The 19901-nt window shown below is 42.1% G+C and overlaps 1 protein-coding gene across 4 annotated transcripts in view; it reads left to right on the top strand.

Annotated features, from left to right (window-relative positions):
• Positions 1–19901, top strand: part of zswim8 (zinc finger, SWIM-type containing 8) — a 46367-nt gene that overhangs the window by 8304 nt on the left and 18162 nt on the right. For 2 of the 4 annotated variants that reach the window (XM_086180008.1, XM_086180007.1), the window contains exons 3-12: positions 2334–2428; positions 3914–4086; positions 5783–5890; positions 5964–6045; positions 6326–6446; positions 8358–8559; positions 14326–14501; positions 15444–16737; positions 17880–18011; positions 19750–19901. The exon at positions 19750–19901 is cut by the window's right edge and continues 28 nt beyond it. In XM_086180008.1, the coding sequence (XP_086036134.1) occupies positions 2334–2428; positions 3914–4086; positions 5783–5890; positions 5964–6045; positions 6326–6446; positions 8358–8559; positions 14326–14501; positions 15444–16737; positions 17880–18011; positions 19750–19901 (2535 nt within the window). The remainder of the gene's footprint in view (positions 1–2333; positions 2429–3913; positions 4087–5782; positions 5891–5963; positions 6046–6325; positions 6447–8357; positions 8560–14325; positions 14502–15443; positions 16738–17879; positions 18012–19749) is intronic. The other 2 variants (XM_086180010.1, XM_086180009.1) reach the window with 2 other exon arrangements.

Here is a 19901-nt window from a genome sequence, read left to right as displayed (position 1 = left end):
GTCCACCACTGAGTGACCCCACAGAGCCTCTCTGCGCTGCTAGCTAGGGCTGGATGATATGGACACAATTAAATATCCAAATAATCAAAATGTTTTTGATCAAATAGCTGAACATTGATATTGTGACAATATTGTATGGGGTGACTATTGATGCATTCATAAAATTGTAACACAATGAGATTTAAATTGAATTTAATGGCTTAGCGTGATAAGAAAAATATTAAAACAATTGGAACAGGCTAGTACATTCAGTAAATTATATCACTTTATTGTAATAAAACCCTTAATTCAAGGAAAACTACACTTGTGCCATTGTCAATATATTGCTTAGCCCCTCCACCAGCTGAATGACAACAGGTAAAACAAAACAGTTGAATGGGAGCATGCATTCGTGGTTGTCAATGCGAAGACCCCAAAGCAAGGGTAGGGATAAATGTGAAGTGGAGGATCACTGCCTGGCAGTGTCCTCATGTACATGCATGGTGTTTTGAAGTAAATAGGTTCCAATGGATATAAATAAAGCACACAAGATTTTCCCACAATCCTCATGGAATTGCCATTCTTACAGCGTCTTCCCATTTTACGTGTCAGAATCGTAATGACCCCATTGAATCGTTAAATAAATGCTCTTGTGGCCCATGAAACAATTAACAATTAAAATTTTCTCTTCATCTTTGCATAGTGCTTTTATATAGTGTGTGTGAAACTGATCTTCTGAAGTCTTGGAAACTGGCCCTCACTGCAAATATACCTGTATAGCTGCTAACATGCAAATGATCCAGTCACACAGCTAGCAGCGCAGCCCAGCAAGGAAATTTGAAGCAACAGATTAGCTCAACATTTAACAAGCTTCAAGGACTGAGCTCCCGCTGTGAGGGCTGCGTGCCTGTGTTTTTCTCTCTTGTATGTCATTGCGCTGACAATGTCATTGTCATCAACGTCATCGTCGTCAAAAAAGTGCGCTGTGTGTCAAAATGCTGGTGATTTTCTAGTGAATCACCGTGTCACTTATGGTTCCAGAAATCTGCCGCCAGATCTCCTCTTCACCGCGAATGGCGAGCAGCTCGCGGACTTCACCATCTTCCCATGCGCTGCCATGATCGATAAAAAAGATGTGCAAGATCACTATTCAAGTTGTTTATAAACACGGTCGCACTTGCGCAGTTCACGTTAGGGTTCCCCAATTGGTGGGAGTTCCCAAGCATAGATTAATTCATGTAAGATCATACACATGTTAATTTTTTTGAGAAAAAATAGTGAAATAGAGTTTCAGGGACATCAACAGAAAAACTGATCTTATGGCAGAGGCCAAAACGTTATTGAGAGATGAGTGAGCGGCTCTCGCAGCGCAGCCGAGTCCAATTTTTTTTTTTTTTTTTTCCCGGAGCTTCCGTAATGACATCATGACAGGCGGCACAGTGACAAAATCAGAATGCGACAGGTCGTGTGAAACCTGAGACAACGTGGGTTGCCTTTTTCACACTGCAGGCAAGCCGAGCAGAGCTGAGGCAAGCCGCTAAACACCTGGGTCGCTTGGAGGGTCAGTCGACGCGGGTCGAAATGCCGAGTTGACCCTTTCAGACTGCCCAAACACCCGTGGTTACCTGCGTTTTTGGTGCAGTATGAAAGGGGCTCAATAAGCAGTATTCCTGCATCCTTTGGTGCACACATTTATATTTATGTATCCAGTGCTGATTTGTGGATGTGTTAGTGTTTCATCATTGTGTCTGTTACGCACAAATTAAATCCCTTTGAGGAAAGATTGTTTTCCTGCTTCACAGTTTATCAACATCCTCTCCCATGTGTTGGACCAAAAGCATTAGGAACAGGCATATGCCAGACAAGAGGTTACCATAGAGGACTGCACATTTGTACTCATTTCACCCTTCATTCAACTAAACACGAACATGAAAAACAGCATTCGCCTCACCTTGGGGCACACACCCCCTTTCATACACGGAGCCCCAGTCAATCGAAACATGCCTTTGCATTTCCTTGTTACAACATTTACAAAATTTGCCCTCCAATTACATGTAACACAAAAAGCGGTGTCTTCAGCAGACCAGATCATCCCATAAAACCCTGCAGAAATGCCTAAAAAGACAACTCCAGCTGTCTTTTTTAAAACTGTGACATCACTGAAAATCACTTCTCAGAAATGAGCTTCAGATTTGCACCGAACAAAAGATGTTAATGCAATATAAGGATGATCCCCAGTTTTTGAGTTTCCCGCACTATTTTGGTTCTCTATCCACCATCCACCTGTCCTCTGGCCTCTCTGGCTCTCCTCTTCTTCTGTCCCCTTTGTTGTGCTAACTGTTCTCCTGCTGCAGGTTGTATTCCTGCCTGGCCAATGGGAGTCCAGATGAATTCCAGCGTGGTGAGCAGTTGTACCGGATCAGAGCGGTTAAAGACCCGCTGCAGATTGGTAAATGGAGTTGTAATCACTTAGCTTGACTGCACATTTGTTGTATTATAATTTTGCTTGGATGCAATACGTGTCAACTCATTTATTAAAAAACATCACTAGTTTATAACTGTCAAGACTTGTGTAAAGGCTTCAGAGGAACTCCAGAGCTCTTTATAATTAATCACAATAAAACTTAACATTTTAATTTTGACCCAAATTACACATGCTTGGGTTTCAAAATTAAAATTATATCATGAATTTGCATTATAATTTGAATTAAGTCCCCTATGGGCTTCCTTAAATATCCTCAAAAACAGTTCCTTTGTTTTGAAATAGTTGTGTTTTTTCATTATAACTTAAATACATAAAACCTCTTTAACAAAGACAGAGGCAAAAGTTGTCTCCTTACTATGATAATTTACATAAGGGATAATCAATGAGTAGATGTGCCTATTTATGATTTTGGATGCACAACACGGAGGCAAATAACCTCCTCAAGTGCATCCAAAACTGTATATACACACCCCGACGCATTGATCATACTGCTTATTATTCGGTCATTAAACAGTTTTAAGTAGTAGATGAGTTTTTTAACAGCTGTATGAAGATGGTTGCCAAAATCATTTGTCAAATATTTAATGTAATTTGTCATCTGGGAACTAGTTCCATCTGCTTACTGTCTTGAAATGCTGCTATTTTCAATGGAAGATCGTGCTGCAATTTCTACAATTTTCCACTTTAAAAATAAGCTGATTTAACTACATTGAAATGATAAAATTGGACTTCAAGGCACTAAAATACTGAGTATGGAGTAGATTTGAGCTTGTTAAATTATTGAAAAAGGGGGCACCCCCCCCCCCCCCCCCCCCTTGCAGTGGTGTAAACTGCAAAGAAAAAAGGTCAACACCCTGGTAAGAAGAAATCAAACATGGTCCAGGATGGGTTTTTTTTTTTTTTTTTTTAATGTTTCAGATGTTCATACTTTATATTTTGCCATGTAATGTACTTTTTGTGATTTATGCTCACAGTTTTGAGCACTTACCATGATATTTTAGTCCATAAAGCTATGTTTAGAGACTTGTTATGATGATGCCAAACTAGCTTAAATGTTGACCCTCATATCACATGTTCAGATATGTCCTGAGACTGACGTTACTTTCCCCACACCATTGCGATGCTATTATGCTGTGTTGCAGGTATGTTCTTGAAATTGTCTCTAGTTCTTTGAGTTGTTATCAGTTGTTTGTAGGGAAGCTTTGACAGTTTACAGTTGCCATAGTAACACCTTGGCTGGCGGAGTAATTTCTAAAATTAGTGATTTACGCTTGAGCCGAACTACGTGTGCATATATACGGTTTTAGTCAACTCCCTGACAGCCGAACAGAAAAGAGTATTCAGCCTGAGCATGGTATAAAGACATTTAACTGTGAGTGAGTTAAAGTACAGTAGTGCAGAGTTTTCTCATCATTCCTCTCCTCTCTCTGATTCTCTCTTTTGTTCCAGGGTTCCATCTCAGTGCCACAGTTGTGTCAAGTCAGTCTGGTCAGTCTAAAGGAGCCTACAATGTGGCAGTAATGTTTGACCGCTGCCGCATCACATCCTGCAGCTGCACTTGTGGTGCTGGAGCCAAATGGTGTGCCCATGTGGTGGCACTCTGCCTTTTCAGGATCCACAATGTGAGTTTAAAACCAAAACAAAAGTATGACTAAGCTCAAGATGTGTCAGGCACATCATTAGATTAGATGAGGGTGAGGCAAATCAATACCAAACTGACTGAAATATAATTCTATGGGTCAGTAAAGGTCTGTTGCTAAAATACTGGCTAGGTTAAACAAACCTTTATAGCATCTAGGGCTGTAGTGATACACTAATGTTGCGATACGATACGATACACGATATTCGTCTCCCGATACAATATATATCACAATATTCAGCTCACGATACAATTCGATACACTCGTTTTCTGAATGATTTTAAAGGGACAAATTGATTATGGTGACATCTTGTGAGTGTTCCATTGACTTGGATTGAATTAATTGAACTGAAAGCATCAATTACACAATATATGGCTCTGACTGGCAGCTTGCAAATGCTGGACAAAAGGAATCAAAAATTTGTTGAGAAAATAAGCTTCATTTATTGAAACTGAGTGCAAATTGTAGCTTACAAGCTTTTGAAAAGTAAAGTGAACAATGGAGAGTTAAAGTGCAGCAGGTGGCGTTCTTTGGCAGCTTTTTTAGCTTGATACTGAACATGTGAGGTAGCTACAAGCCAGTCTACCCACCAGGTTAACTAAAAATAAACCATGGCAGCCAATAATTCAATTCACAGGTGACAATAGCATAGCATAGCGGGGCTCCATTGCGTTCACATGTGCCTAAAGCTGGTGTTTTCCACCACCGAATAAGGTCTCAAATCCTGACCAATATAGTAGGCAATGCGACCTCTGTGAAGAAGATGGAAACTTGTGGCAGTAATCGCCATCACTGTCCAGCGTGGTTTGTTTCGGGTCACGCCGCAGCTTCTTTGGCTTGATCTCAGTTAGCATTACCTTGTCCGGGTGGTGACGTTGTAGGTGGGCTCGCAGGTTGGTGGTATTTCCAGAGTACATAACGTTTGTGTGACATAGTTTGCAAACCGCCATACTTTTATCTAAATCGTCACTTCCCTTTTTGTTTTTGAACTCAAAATGCTCCCACACATCTGCATTTAAGCTTGCAGGCGCTGGATTTATACTTGCTGCCATTCTCTTGAATCTCTCAGCTCTCACCGGATGAGAAAGGCGTCGGCATCTGGATAACAAGAAATGCTCGACAACAATACTAGTGGCTGGCAGACCTAATTGCTCTTCCTGCAAAGTGCGGGACACGGGGGATTCGAATGGGGCTTAATGTATGAATACTCACGGCTAAAAATCGATACTCTCTGGGGAAACAAAATATCGATATATATCACAGAATCGATAAAATTGATCAGCCCTCATAGCATCTGTGTCAATTTAGACGTCTCTTGTAATTTCAGATGTGCTGCAGTTTCAGAAGTGTCTCAGAAGCACCTCTCTTCTCTGCCCCTCTTGAAAAATGTGTCCAGACTCAATGGTCATAGGATCTTTATTGTCAGGCTTCCAACTTTGCAAGGGTGGACAAATCTCTTGTCTTTTAGATTATTTTTAAAACCACTTTAAAAATTGTGTTTCTCAAACTGAGTCCCTCTGTGTGTGTCTGAGTCACCTAGTGCTACAGCCTTGACGCAGTCCAAAATAAGTGTTGGAGAATGGATGATTTAAGATACAAAGATGCTTAAAGGAACATCCAGCCAATCACCTTCCTATTTAAGATTTAAGGTTTTATTTTTTTATGTGTGTGTGTGCAGGCTTCAGCAGTGTGTCTTCGGGCTCCGGTCTCAGAATCTCTGTCCAGGCTGCAGAGAGACCAACTCCAAAAGTTTGCCCAGTATCTCATCAGCGAGCTGCCCCAGCAGGTAACATATTTGATCATTATATGTGCTCAATTTATATCTGTGGTTTAGTGTTAAGTCAGTTTTGTTTGTCCAGATCTTACCAACAGCCCAGCGGCTACTTGATGAGTTGCTGTCCTCTCAGTCTACTGCCATCAACACAGTGTGTGGAGCTCCAGGTAAAGTTGCACAGATGTCTTTGACAAATGTTGCAGCACAAAGATATTTTTATATTAAACCATATTTTCCCTTGCAACACAGTGGACTAAGGCTAACATGAGGAAAAAATACATACGCGATATTACCGGCGTGTGTGTGTGTGTGTGTGTGTGTGTGTGTGTGTGTGTGTGTGTGTGTGTGTGTGTGTGTGTGTGTGTGTGTGTGTGTGTGTGTGTGTGTGTGTGTGTGTGTGTGTGTGTGTGTGTGTGTGTGTGTGTGTGTGTGTGTGTGTGTGTGTAGACCCCACAGCTGGGCCTTCAGCCTCTGACCAGAGTACCTGGTATTTGGATGAATCAACCCTCAGTGACAACATCAAGAAGACATTGCACAAGTTCTGTGGGCCCTCACCTGTTGTCTTCAGGTAACATGAATTAAACAGACTTTATAGAAATAATTTACAAATTTTGGACTACAGATATTCAGGTCTTCTTGAGTCTAAAGTTAGTCTTCAAAAGAAGGTTTATCCTTAGTCCAACAGACACCTGTTAATCCAGCTTTGAACCTTAAATCCCAAACACGAACACATGCACGTAATAATAAAGGCCACACTTAACTTCTGTGTCTCAAAAGGGCAGCAGAGGAGAGCTGACACTGACAATGATGACTACTGTCTGACACTGGTGACTAGTGCCTAAAGCAGCATTTACATGTACACTGCAGGTCCAATTGCTCACATCCAATTTTTTGATTGCTTCACTTGAAACAATGCATATGATCTGATAGTTTGGTCACACAAAAGTGAAATAAAACAAACTGACAACCAGATGGTTAGTGCATTTGCAATGACATCAAACAAGACTGTGGAAATAACTCTTTCTGTGTCTTCCTCAAGCAGAATACACACACACACACACACAACCTCATGGTTGTGGCCATTGATCTGTGGGTCTGGATTGGATGGGATGTGTCGTGAGTGATGAAAAATGAAATCCAATAAGATGAACAGCAACAACGCTTCTATATTTTTGCTGTGATTTGAGCCATCAACAACATACATGGTTGCAGGAACTTTATTCATTCCCCCTTAGAGAGGAAACAAGAGAAAGAGGGGAGAATGCAGCTCTTCACCTCATGTTCTTCAGTTGGCTATTTTCTTCACATCCTACACATTTAGACAGTACGTGGTACTGATTATGTTTCGACAGATCCCTTTCACACCTGTGACTGAGCTTTTCACTACAACAAGACATAGCTTGATATCATTTAAAAGAAAATCATTCGCTCAGGGTGGGTTTAGGTTGGATTTCCTTTAAACTTTCCTCTCTATCTGTATATGTCTAAAGGTTTTATAATGCAAGGATAAATAAAGCATCAATGATATCATTGCTTTACCATCATAACATGTTTTACATGGAGGTAGACATACACCACAGGTGTGCCAGCATGTTGTAGGGGATGCATTTATGCTTAACCTAATATCTGGACAGAATGTCAGCCAGACTACCTGCAGATGTGAGCAGCCCAACACATACTTAAAACTGTTATCATTGCTGGTTAGATCCCTGATTCCTCTAGAAATTGTGTTGAATGTTAAAAGCGTCCTTGCACATCTCTTGTGCCTGTGTGTGTGTGTGTGTATGAGAATGTGTTAGCAAGTAGACACCTTGTCAGTGAAAATTTTATAAATTTGTGTGAATTTATTGTAAAACCACTTGTAGTGGATTTAAAGACTTAAAAAGACACCATACAGTACAATTTAAAATTTTATTGTGCCATCATTGATGAACTCAAGAAAGAACATTTTATTGTTGTCCAGCAGAGCTTTGCCTTCAAATTATCACAGTGTAGCGTTTTTTGCTCCTGTGAGGTGTTTCAGTTTTCAACAAGCGGAACTCTACAGTACATCTAGCTAAAGCAGTTTTCGTCTGCCAAGGTCACATTTATGGAAATTTATATCTAAACAAGGACTTTTTTTGTTGTTGTCCTTAGCACAGACAAACACAAAAATACGGACAAAATTGGATATACATGCTTACAAAGGTACATAGTGTAAACAATTCTACATTATATTGTCAATAATTAATAATCAATACTATAATTGATTGTCCAGATATTTATATTCCTTCTTGGACTGAAAGTGGAAGTCTTGTTCTCCTACTGAAGGCCTTTTTCACTGTGCAGACTTGTAGCTTTGATGACAAGGATTCAACTCTCAAAATGTGTCTTCTGCTAGACCTCACCTACATACCCTGAATAGATGTGTCCTAATATGTGATAGATAATTCCATGGTGATCAGTACACTTAATTACTTTGTGTATGTGCCATCCACAGTGACGTAAACTCCATGTATCTGTCATCCACTGAGCCTCCCGCCGCTGCTGAGTGGGCATGTCTGCTGCGACCTTTAAGAGGCCGGGAGCCAGAGGGAATCTGGAACCTTCTGTCCATTGTCAGGGAGATGTTCAAGAGACGAGACAGCAACGCCGCCCCGCTGCTGGAGATCCTCACTGAGCAGTGCCTCACTTACGAACAGGTAAATCCTCAACACAACAGGAACTCTTGTTGCATTTCGGTTTGTTTGTTATTGATTATATAGACTATGCTGTATTCAGGCACAATGTTTGTGTTTAAGGATGTACAGTCAAGGGATTACGTTGGCCAAATATGGTGGAATGTGGAGCAGGTCGTTTTTCTGCATCTGCGCTGGCAACTGTCAAAGTTGGAGGAATTTTATTTTCAGGTTGCCTGTCCATCTCATTTTTATGAATGCATTACTTCAGTGACATGGGGTGATTACTTCAAATTTGGTCAAGGTCCATGTGATTAGAATTTCTATTTTTGCTGATCTCATAATTGTAACTGCAGCTTAAAATTAAGTGATCTAAATCAGAAGAAAATAAAGAGTTACTTTCAACAAGAAGGAGATGAAAAAGGATTTGGTAGCAAGAGGATTTTTACATGCCTCAGCTAGAAAAAGAGCCATGCAACAAGGCTTCCCCAATCTCCCGCTCAACTGGTTGATCAATTGGTCACTATGCTATTGTTGACCAAAATGTTATAGGTCGAGCAATCACCTTGTTAATTTCATAAGGAGAAAAGTTCCTTCCAGGATTAATTGATTATTTCTAACAGGGGTAGGGACTGACTAATACCCTTTTCACACTGAAATGCGGGTTTTTGGACCCGCGTTTGCTCGGCATTAGGGCACATTCAAGCTTCCAGAAAACCTGGGTCTGAACTCCTGCTGTGAGGGCTGCGTGCCTGTGTTTTTCTCTCTCGTACGTCATCGCGCTGACAATGTCATCATTACACAAAAACTTGCACCGGAACACTGAGAGGTAAACAAACTACAACATGGACATCGTCGAGTTGAAAGTTAGCGTTGTTGTTGCGTGCATTGCAATGTTGTCTCTTTTTCAAAGCATACAAACTAAGCATAGATTCGAAAATGTCTGAGTGCAAATGCAAAGGAGAATGGAGTTTTTGGCTCGTCTGGAAGGGAGCCGAAGAAGCTACAGGCAAAGCCTGACAGGCGGCACAATGACAAAATCAGGGTGCGACAGGAAGGTCGTGTGAAACCTGAGACGACGCAGGTCACCTTTTTCACATTGCAGGCGAGCCGAGCCAAGCCGAGCCACTAAACACCCAAGTTGCTTGGCGAGTTGGTCGACATGGGTCGAAATTCCGAGTCGACCCTTTCAGAGTGCCCAAAAACCCGCGTTGACCCACATTTTTGGTGCAGTGTGAAAGGGGCTTAACAGGGCTGAGTACAAAAAGTCAGTGCTAAAAAGCACTGACCAAATCACTTAGGTACACTAAGCACCAAAAATAATGTGATAAAATGTTTCTTGCCAATTTTTGATACTAAAGTTTAATCTCAGGTTGTGCAATGGCTTCTCTGCCTCTGCTGTTTCTCCGAAGGTCAGGCAAGTGGCGCACACATGTCCACAGAAGCAGACAGTCAGACACTGCTTCAACAAGAATATACAGAAACACAACATTTCTACCTGCTTTGTGCATGTTTACAACACAAAGCAAACATAACCTAATTGCTAATAGTGAAGTGTTATTTCCAATAACGTCACTAATATAAAAACTGTGTTTACCACTGTCATTTATTGAGCAAGTGAGTGAGGTCAAGACCTACCCAGCCAGCGAACGAGAGAACACAGACCAACTGCCTCCTTCTGTCAGATGGGGTAGCATAACTGGTGGGCTTGCTCATGAGTAGGCCAACTGTGATATCACAAGCAGGGTGGGGGATGCTGGATATATTGGTATTGATATTGCTTTTAAGACTTAAGTGTGAAGGATTTTCTCCTGCCACTTGATCCTATTCAGTTTCCTAAGGCAGCTCAGATGGAATTGGTTTTGTTTCATGGCATGATGCTGCTAGACTGTCCAGGCTTCACACTCAAATAGGAGAGTTGGTAAATGGCACAACGATAGCTGTGTTTCCTGCTTGATATCAGACCTTTCCCCCAGAGTCACATTGGTTATCATGGATGTGCAAAGCACATTACTGCCAATTTCCCCACTGAGGGACAAATAAAGGTTTATCTTATCTTATCTTATCTTAACTTATCTTATGACAATGTACAATACCAGTCAAAAGTTTGGACACACCTTCACATTTAATGGTTTTTCTTAGTTTTCGTGAGTATTTATATCGTAGATTCTCACTGAAGGCATCAAAACTATGAAACTGTGAATGAAAATATATGGAATTAGGTAGTCAATTCAAGTCAAGTCTTTTTTTTTTTGCATAGCTCCAAATCACAACAAAAGTATCTCATGACACTTCACAAGTAGAGCAGGTCTAGTACCACACTCCTTCAATGAATTTACACCCAGCAATTCTCCATGAGCAAGCACATCCTGCAACAGTGGCGATGAAAACCTTCCTTTTAACAGGCAGGAACGTCGAGCAGATCCAGGCTCGATGGGGACGGCCTTCTGCTTTGACTGGTCGGGGGAAAGAGAGCAGGAGAGCAGGGCAGAGACAAAGACGGATAATGGAGAGAGACAGATATACAGAAGGAAAGAGGGACAGAGATAAAGATTTATACGTAGTAAACAAAAAAGTGTGAAATAACTCAAAACATGTTTATGTTTTAGATTCTTCAAAATAGCCACTCTTTGCTTTGATTACTGCTTTGCACACTGGCATTCTCTGAGTAAGCTTCATGTGGTAGTCTCCTGAAATGGTTTTCCAATAGTCTTGAAGGAAATCCCAGAGATGCTGAGAAGTTTTGGCTGATTTGCCTTCATTCTGCAGTCCATCTCGTCCCAAAACATCTCAGTTGAGTTCAGGTCAGGTGACTTGAGAGGCCAGGTCATCTGGCACAGGACTCCATCACTCTCCTTTTTGACCAAATAGCCCTTACACAGCCTGGAGTAGTGTTTGGGGTCATTGTCGTGTTGAAACATAAATGATGGTCCAACGAAATGCAAAACCGGATGGGATGGTATGTTGTTGCAGGATGCTGTGGTAGCCATGCTGGTTCAGTGTGCCTTGAATTTTGAATAAATCCCCAACAGTGTCACCAGCAAAGCACCCCCACATCATCACACCTCCCCCTCCATGCTTCACGGTCTGAACATTGCACGTAGAGACCATCCGTTCACCTTTTCTGCATTACACAAAGATTTGGACTCACCAGACCAAAGCACAGATTTCCACTGGCCTTATGTCCATTTCTTGTGCTCCTTGACCCAAACAAATCTCCTCTGCTTGTTGCTTTTCTTAAGTCGTGGTTTCTTTCACAGCTATTCGACCATAAGGCCTGATTGGCGCAGTCTCCTCTGAACAGTTCATGTAGAGATGTGTCTGCTCCTAGAATTCTGTGTGGCATTTATCTGGGCTCTCATCTGAGGTTCTATTGACTTGAGATTTCAGGGGGTGGTGACTCAAGTGAACTTATCCTCAGCAGCAGAGGAGACTCTTGGGCTTCCTTTCCTGGGTCCTCATGTTAACCAGGTTCCTCATAGCGCTAGATGGTTTTTGCGACTGCACTTGGGGACACATTCAAAGTTTTTGCAATTTTCTGGACTGACTGACCTTCAGTTCTTAAAGTAATCATGGACTGTCATCTCTCTTTACTTAGTCAAGTCAAGTCAATTTTATTTGTATAGCGCCAAATCACAACAAAAGTTATCTCATGACACTTTACAGTTAGAGCAGGTCTAGTACCACGCTCCCTCAATGAATTTACACCCAACAATTCTCCATCAGCAAGCACATCAGGCAACAGCGGCGACGAAAACCTTCCTTTTAACAGGCAGGAACGTCGAGCAGATCCAGGCTCAATGGGGACGACCTTCTGCTTAGCTGATTGGTTCTTGCATAACATGAATTCTAACGCATATAGGGCTGTCAGCTGTACTAACTTGACTTTTGCATTGCAAAACTGATGGTCCCAACCCCATTAAGAAAGAAAGAAATTCATCAAATGAACCCTGACAAGGCAAACCTGTAATGTGAAAACCATTTCATCATGAAGCTCATTGACAGAAGGCCAAGGGTTTGCAATACTGTCAACAAAACAATGTGCGGCTACTTTATCGGATCTAAAATCCATTCCATCCATCCATCCATTGTCTTCCGCTTATTCCTGTTAAGGGTTGTGGGGGCGGGGGGGTGGAGCCTATCCTAGCCATGATGGGCGAGAGGCGGGGTGTAGGGTACACATCCTGTACAGGTCACCAGTTCATCGCAGGGCCAACGCATAGAGACAGACAACCACTCACACTCACAGTCATACGTACGGTAAATTTAGAGTATCCAATCAGCCTAGTCCCCAACTGCACGTAATTGGACAGTGGGAAGAGGCTGGAGTACCCAGAGAACCCACACAGGCACGGGGAGAACATGGAGACTCCAAACAGAAAGATCCGTGTGATATATATCAGGGGTGCAACAATACACAAAATTCACTGTGGTTCGGTTGAGTATTTTAGGGTTGTATATTTTCTCGATACAAAAAAAAGAGACATTTTTTTACTTGTTACTTGCTAGGTTTTATATTAAATTAAATGTAACTGGTGCAGCTTGTAAAAATAATAATAAAAAATAAATGCACCTGATAAATCACCCATCTTCTGTGGTGCAGTCTTAGCAGCAGAGTATATATTACAAATAAGTAGCTCCTTACAAAATAAAAGCTATACCATACCCATCTTCTGAGGTTAAGTTTGTAGCACGTGTGTTGTTGTCGTGCCTTGTTTTTGTTTTGGTTACTCCTATTTTCACATCGGGGTGATATTCAGTGTAAATGTGTTGTAATGTTCGTTTTATTTCCACTGCTGCATTTTATCATTGTGTGACACTTGCGATATACCGTTGTATTTTTGTCCACAACACACTTGCCATCAGGGTCATACTTAGCACGAAAACCAAAGTAGCTCCTCACGCCCCATCTGAAGGATGGTGGAGGAGCTTCGATTTCAGGTGTATTAGAGACATTAGCAATTTTGCAAAGAGCTAGCTTTACATGTAGCTTCTGTCGAAGTAGCTTGTTTTGGTCTGAACACATGTGGGAGGCACAGCTTCGGGAATCTGAGCTCGACAGTGCAGGCAGCATAGTGGAGCAAAGAGACACTGAGCTTTCAGCACAGAGTACATCGTCAGAAGTTCATAAAATAAATAAATAAATGTTCGTTTCATAGCGCGGACTGAACCAAGACCATCGAACGGTTCAATACGAATATGTGTATTGTTGCGTCCCTATACAATTAGTTTATATATGGGTGTGTGTGTGTATAAATAAATATATATATGTATATATGTATATGTATATATGTGTGTGTGTGTGTGTGTGTGTGTGTGTGTATATATATACACAATATATGTATGTGTTTATATATATTTATATATATATATATACACACACACATAGATAGATCGATAAAATCTCTTTCTTCTCTCTGACACCGACCATCATTCCATTTGGAGTTTGCACACTAAGTCAGTGAACTGGTCATCTGCATGTGGCCGTGATCTTCCATAGACCCTCCTGGCTGCCTTTGCTAGGACAATAAAGACCAAATGCAGATCAGCATTTTGTTTGTGGTATTTCTCCTGCTGCTTGTGGACAGTAAATACCACTTCAATGGTTGTGCCTCTTTTCTGAAGCCTTAGTGACCAGACCCGAATCTGGGTGTGCAAATAAAAATGGGATCAGATCCAGGGTGGTTAAAGAGGAATAGGACTAATCCATTTAACTAATGTGCATAATCTTACAGCGAAATACTCTCACACACTCTGAGCTCCCTACCATGTCTTCTTCGGTGGTCTCAGATAATCAGCTGGTGGTACAGCGTGCGAACGTCAGCGTCCCACAGCAGTGCCAGTGGCCACACTGGACGGAGCAATGGCCAGTCAGAGGTGGCAGCTCACGCCTGTGCCAGTATGTGTGACGAGATGGTTGTGCTATGGAGATTGGCAGTACTCGACCCCACTATGAACCCATGCAGGTAAACTTTTCTCTTACATTACAGCATACATGGCAATCTGGAAATTACTTGCTTGATAAATCTAAGATATTTTTTTTTCCCTTTGCTCATATTTAACAAGGAGGAAGCTCAGAACAGAACCAGACTGTGAATATGCCACTATAGTCAAATTTGATGAATAATACCTGTAGCAGTTGGTGACTGATAACTTGAATTTGGACCTTAGAGATGTGAAATTATAAGATTGATGTTAGTATTAATTACAATAATCGTGTAATTGTGTATGGATTCCCTATTCAATTCCTGAACAATATTCTGTGTGGGGAAAAGAATAGACCTATTTTTATCTTGATAAAGTTAGGCATGTCTACCTACAGCATTTGAACATGTTCAAATAAATATCATTGCTTTTTAATGTTTTAGACACATTATGTCATTGTTCAGTTATGAGCAACTGTCAGAAGAACTTGCCTCTGTTGAAAGAAATTGATCAGCTTGGAGACAAAGGATGCCACAGATTTCACAGAATTAAAGATACAAAATTGCCTACACTCACAGTTTTCACATCCCTTTTCTGCATGTTTCAATACATGAGGTAAAAATTCACACAAAGATTTGAAAATGCTGAATTTTAACAGCTAAGGTTTCAAGTTGAAAAATGCTATATTCTCAACATAATCTGGTGTTCTCCTCCATCTAAAAAAGTAGGCATTTAGTAACAGGAAAAAAAGTCAACATGAACAGCTGGTAAGAAAACAAAGTTACAATTTGCAATGATGCTGATGGTATGAATAAATCTATTACACTTTGTTTTGAACAATTTTCATTTATTTCAATAATATGATTTTCAACAGTCAGCTTCAGCAGTTAGGAAATGTATTGTTAGTTTCCACGAAAGAGCTTGGATTTTACTATTAAAAGCTCTATGAACCCTGGGGTACCAATGTGTCATCTGTCTTGCAGGCGTCTAGAACTGGCTGGCCAACTGAAGCAGTGGCACCTCAAAGTTATAGAGATAGTCAAGCGGGGACAACACCGTAAATCCTTAGATAAGCTTTTCCAGGGCTTCAAGCCTGCTGTGGAATCTTGCTATTTCAACTGGGAGGTGGCCTACCCTCTGGAAGGGATCACATTCTGCAGTGCTGATAAGAAAAGCGCCACCTTCTGCTGGTCTAGGGCAGTGCAACACCAAAGAGCAGTGAAGGCTGCTGCAGGAGGGGGAGGAGAACCGCCTGAACCAGGGGGAGTGGGCCGAGCCGAAGTTGGAGATTATAAAGGGAGGGGAAGTGGTCACTCACCTCAGCAGGAGGTGGCAGTGCGACCCAAGGAGACCATTTTGACAAAGAGGAAGGGTTTGTCTGTGAGTGGAGGGGGTGGGGTGCTGGTCCGTCTCGGAGGGAGTGTCTCTATGTCCCTAGAAGATGCAGCAGGGAAGTGTATGTACAAAGCCCCCAGCTCCTCTTCTGGAGGGAAACTAAAACTGTCACAGGGATGTGGGAAGGGTGCATCTGTCGGCGGTCCTGGAGGAGGAGGAGGTTTAGGTGGTGGCAAACATGCTGGTGCCAAGCGAAGAACCAGCAGTGAGGACAGCTCTCTAGAGCCAGACTTGGCTGAGCTTAGCCTGGATGATGGCTGCAGTCTGGCTCTTGGGGCTGAGGCGAGCAACACCTTTGAGTTTCTCCCTCCGCCACCAGAGATGTTGCCCTCCCCAAGTCCGCTGCTCCGAGACTCACGTAAGTACAGCAACGGTTGCGGGAACAAGATGTTTGACATGAAACGTGTTAGCCATGCCTCCACTGCACATCCTGCTGCAGAGCCCTGTTTCCCTTCCAAAGAGACGGTGCTGGTGGTTATGGATGTGCCCAGCAGTGCAGAGAAGGAGGCAGAGCTGGAGGTGGAGCCAATCAAGAACAGAGATGGGGATGTGGACTCAGCTAGCAGTAACCAGCCCTCCACCTCCAATCCTACAGCCAGGTCAGGCAATACTCCCACCTCTACCAAGCCTCCACGAGGCCGCAGGGAGGCAGCATGTTCTGGGGCAACAGGAGGTGGAGCACAAGTTGCAGGTGGAGCAGCTAATCAAGGAGCAGAGGCAGCAGGCACAGGAGGAGCTGTGGGTGAGGATGACTATCAGGCCTACTATCTGAGTGCTGCTTCAGAGGACGGAGCAGACAGGCAACTGGTTGACAACCACCAGGAGGAGGAGCCAGACATCTTCACTGGGATCAGACCACTGGAGCAGGAAGGGCGTATGGAGGTGAGAAACACTTCAGTTACTCAGTGTCTTTTGTTCTAAATTTTGGTGCGGTTTGCTGTTACCAGCCATCGAAGCGAAGTAAAATCTGGTCAACTGGACGTAGGTTTATCTTGAAGACGTTTCACCTCTCATCCGAGAGGCTTCTTCAGTTCTAGTGAAGAGTGTGGAAACTCCAGCTTATAAACCTATGTGGGAGTGGTCAGTGCTATTGTGGTGGAAATGACCCTCCCGAGACTCACCTGGCCTCCCCAAACGACAGTCGTTGTGAGGTGTCAGGGAGTTTCAGGGGTGGTCGTTAGGGAGTTTCACCGACCACTCAGATGCTAATGGGCTGTGCTGGCATCAGCCGTTCCACATGGGTCTTTCAGCTGAGCTCTTTGGGGAAGTTTTGAAAGGACTTGGTTGTAAATAGGTGAAAGGAAATGTCGCAGTCCACCTCCTCTGTTCAAAGATGTTCATCTTGTTGATGTCCACCTTCCCATTAGCATCTGAGTAAGCTGGAGTTTCCACACTCTTCACTAGAACTGAAGAAGCCTCTCGGATTAGAGGTGAAACGTCTTCAAGATAAACTTACGTCCAGTTGACCAGATTTTACTTCGCTTCGATCTACGATGACCTGGATGAATGAGAACCTACACAGAAAACGTTACCAGCCATGTTTTAAGTGGCAAACAGCAATGAGTAGGCGTTAACCCCATCTAGAAAAGGCCACCAGGCCTGTTTTGAATTAAAAGCCCCAGAAAATACGATATTGTCATGCCTATATATTTGAGTTAGTTTGAGTCAGACCAATTTGAGGTGGATTTGTGAATATTGTCCTATGTCTGCATGGGTTCATGGAGGTGAGAAACACTTCAGTTACTAAGTGTCTTTTGTTCTAAATTTTGGTGCGGTTTGCTGTTACCAGCCATGTTTTAAGTGGCAAACAGCAATGAGTAGGCGTTAACCCCATCTAGAAAAGGCCACCAGGCCTGTTTTGAATTAAAAGCCCCAGAAAATACGATATTGTCATGCCTATATATTTGAGTTAGTTTGAGTCAGACCAATTTGAGGTGGATTTGTGAATATTGTCCTATGTCTGCATGGGTTCTGTCTGGATGCTCCTGCTTCCTCCCAACATTCAACCCTACTGCTATGAATAGGTGCTGTTTGCCTGTGCGGAGGCCCTTCATGCTCATGGATATAGTAACGAAGCGTGCCGGCTGGCAGTCGAGCTTGCCAGAGACCTGTTAGCCAACCCTCCAGACCTGAAAGTGGAGCAGCCACAGACCAAGGTAGGTCTAGCGCCTCACTTTCCTTGGGATGCTGGCCTTTCCTCTTTCCTTTCGTCATCAAATCATCAGGGGTCCCATTTATAAAGCAGTGTTTAAAAATCCTACAAAAAATGTATGCGTGCACAAAAGCTGAAAATATATTATAAATCACAGTCAACCAGGAAATGTGAATGCATATGTCAATTCTCCCTCACCTCCCACCCTGAACACCCCTCATCAACATTAAAATGGTCAATGTAAAGCAATTCATGGATGCTGAATGAATAATACAGAGATGATCAGTGGTTCCTCTCAGTGAATCAAGACAAAAACCATGAGGAAAAGCAAGAAAAATTGACCATTATTATTTACACACACACACACACACGCATCTCCACATTATCAATGTATTTACTGTAATCAAGTCGGTGGCTACACACTGTACCAACATGATGTCATCAATGAGTTGTCTCTTGGTATAATTTGAAACAAATGTTTGTTAGGTGAAAATTATTTAAATTACTTAAGGAATTTTTAAGAACACAGCTGCATTGTGATTATTAATGACTGATGATAAGGATGTAGAGAGTCATGATTGTGAGAGAACACTCACTGACCAGCTTTACAAATTTTGCTGATGTAGCAAATCCATGTGCAGGTGATAAAGATGACGTGTGTGTGTGTGTGTGTGTGTGTGTGTAATAGAATTCAGTGCAGTGATTTGAACAGCATTAAAACTAAAGGGAAATATAAAAATTATACCATGGTCCTAGCATTATAAAAAACCATGACACCCTGGAATTCTTTAATGTGATCCTGGACACGTAAATATATATAAATAAGCCATAACAAAACAGTCCAGTGCTTCTTAGCGCCAGTGGTGGAGAATGTGATGGAGGAAAAGGACTGATCAAATATTGAGCAGACTGTAACATAAAATTCTATATTTTATATAGAATTTCATAATCTAAAGTGTTTTTCAGAACTGTGCCGGCTGACCACAAGCACATGCACACATAAAATTTTCCATTGTTATGTCCATGATGATGAAACATCTAACGTTAAAAAATTGTATGAAATTTAATATTTAAAAGGCATCATGATACAACCTGGCATTAATTTACATCCTTCATGTCTGTAAATGGACTCAATTTTATATAGCGCTTTTCTACCTTAGCGGCACTCAAAGAGCTTTACAGTGTCGTCTGATTCACACACACACTCAGACACTGACGGTGAAGGCTGCCATGCAAGGCACCAACCTACTCATCAGGAGCAATTTTTGGACACTTCGACATAGTCACCAGGGTCGAGGATCGAACTAGCGACCCTTCGGTTGCTTGACGGCCACTCTACCGCTGAGCCATACCGCCCAAAGTCTGTGTCATCAGTTTTGTCTCTGTCTGCAATAGTTATGTAGGGGAACTCTGAGACCCCACAAGAAGGAAAACCTCCTTGTCTGAAACATAATCTGCAGTCCTCAACCTCAACCCTCCTGAATGTTGCAGTCAGAATGTACCTACCCAATAGGAGCATTGTTTGAAAGGAACATCCTTGAAATGTTGAACATCAAATTAAAATGTAAAACATCTAAAGTTTTATGTAAGAAATTAGGACTTGTATGTAATGTCAGCCAATGAGAATTTTCGTATTCTAGATCAGTATTGTTACTGTACCAGTTTCTGTATTGTTTACTATAAAAAAATTAATCATATTCTGACTTTATTCAAACTTGTATTTCTTGGGTTGGGTGATTCAGGGTAAGAAGAGCAAGGTGTCGACCAGCCGTCAGACGCAGGTAGCCACGAACACACTGTCAAAAACAGCCTTCCTCCTCACTGTCCTGAGTGAACGTCTGGAGCTCCATAACCTTGCCTTCAGCACTGGCATGTTCTCCCTGGAACTGCAGAG

The sequence above is a fragment of the Aulostomus chinensis genome, chromosome 16, assembly GCF_037954235.1.
Source record: "Aulostomus chinensis isolate RoL2024-O1b breed Wild chromosome 16, RoL_Achi_v1.0, whole genome shotgun sequence".
NCBI lineage: Eukaryota > Metazoa > Chordata > Actinopteri > Syngnathiformes > Aulostomidae > Aulostomus > Aulostomus chinensis.
The sequence above is the reverse complement of the archived record's forward strand: the minus strand, read 5'-3'. Positions and strand labels throughout refer to the sequence as shown.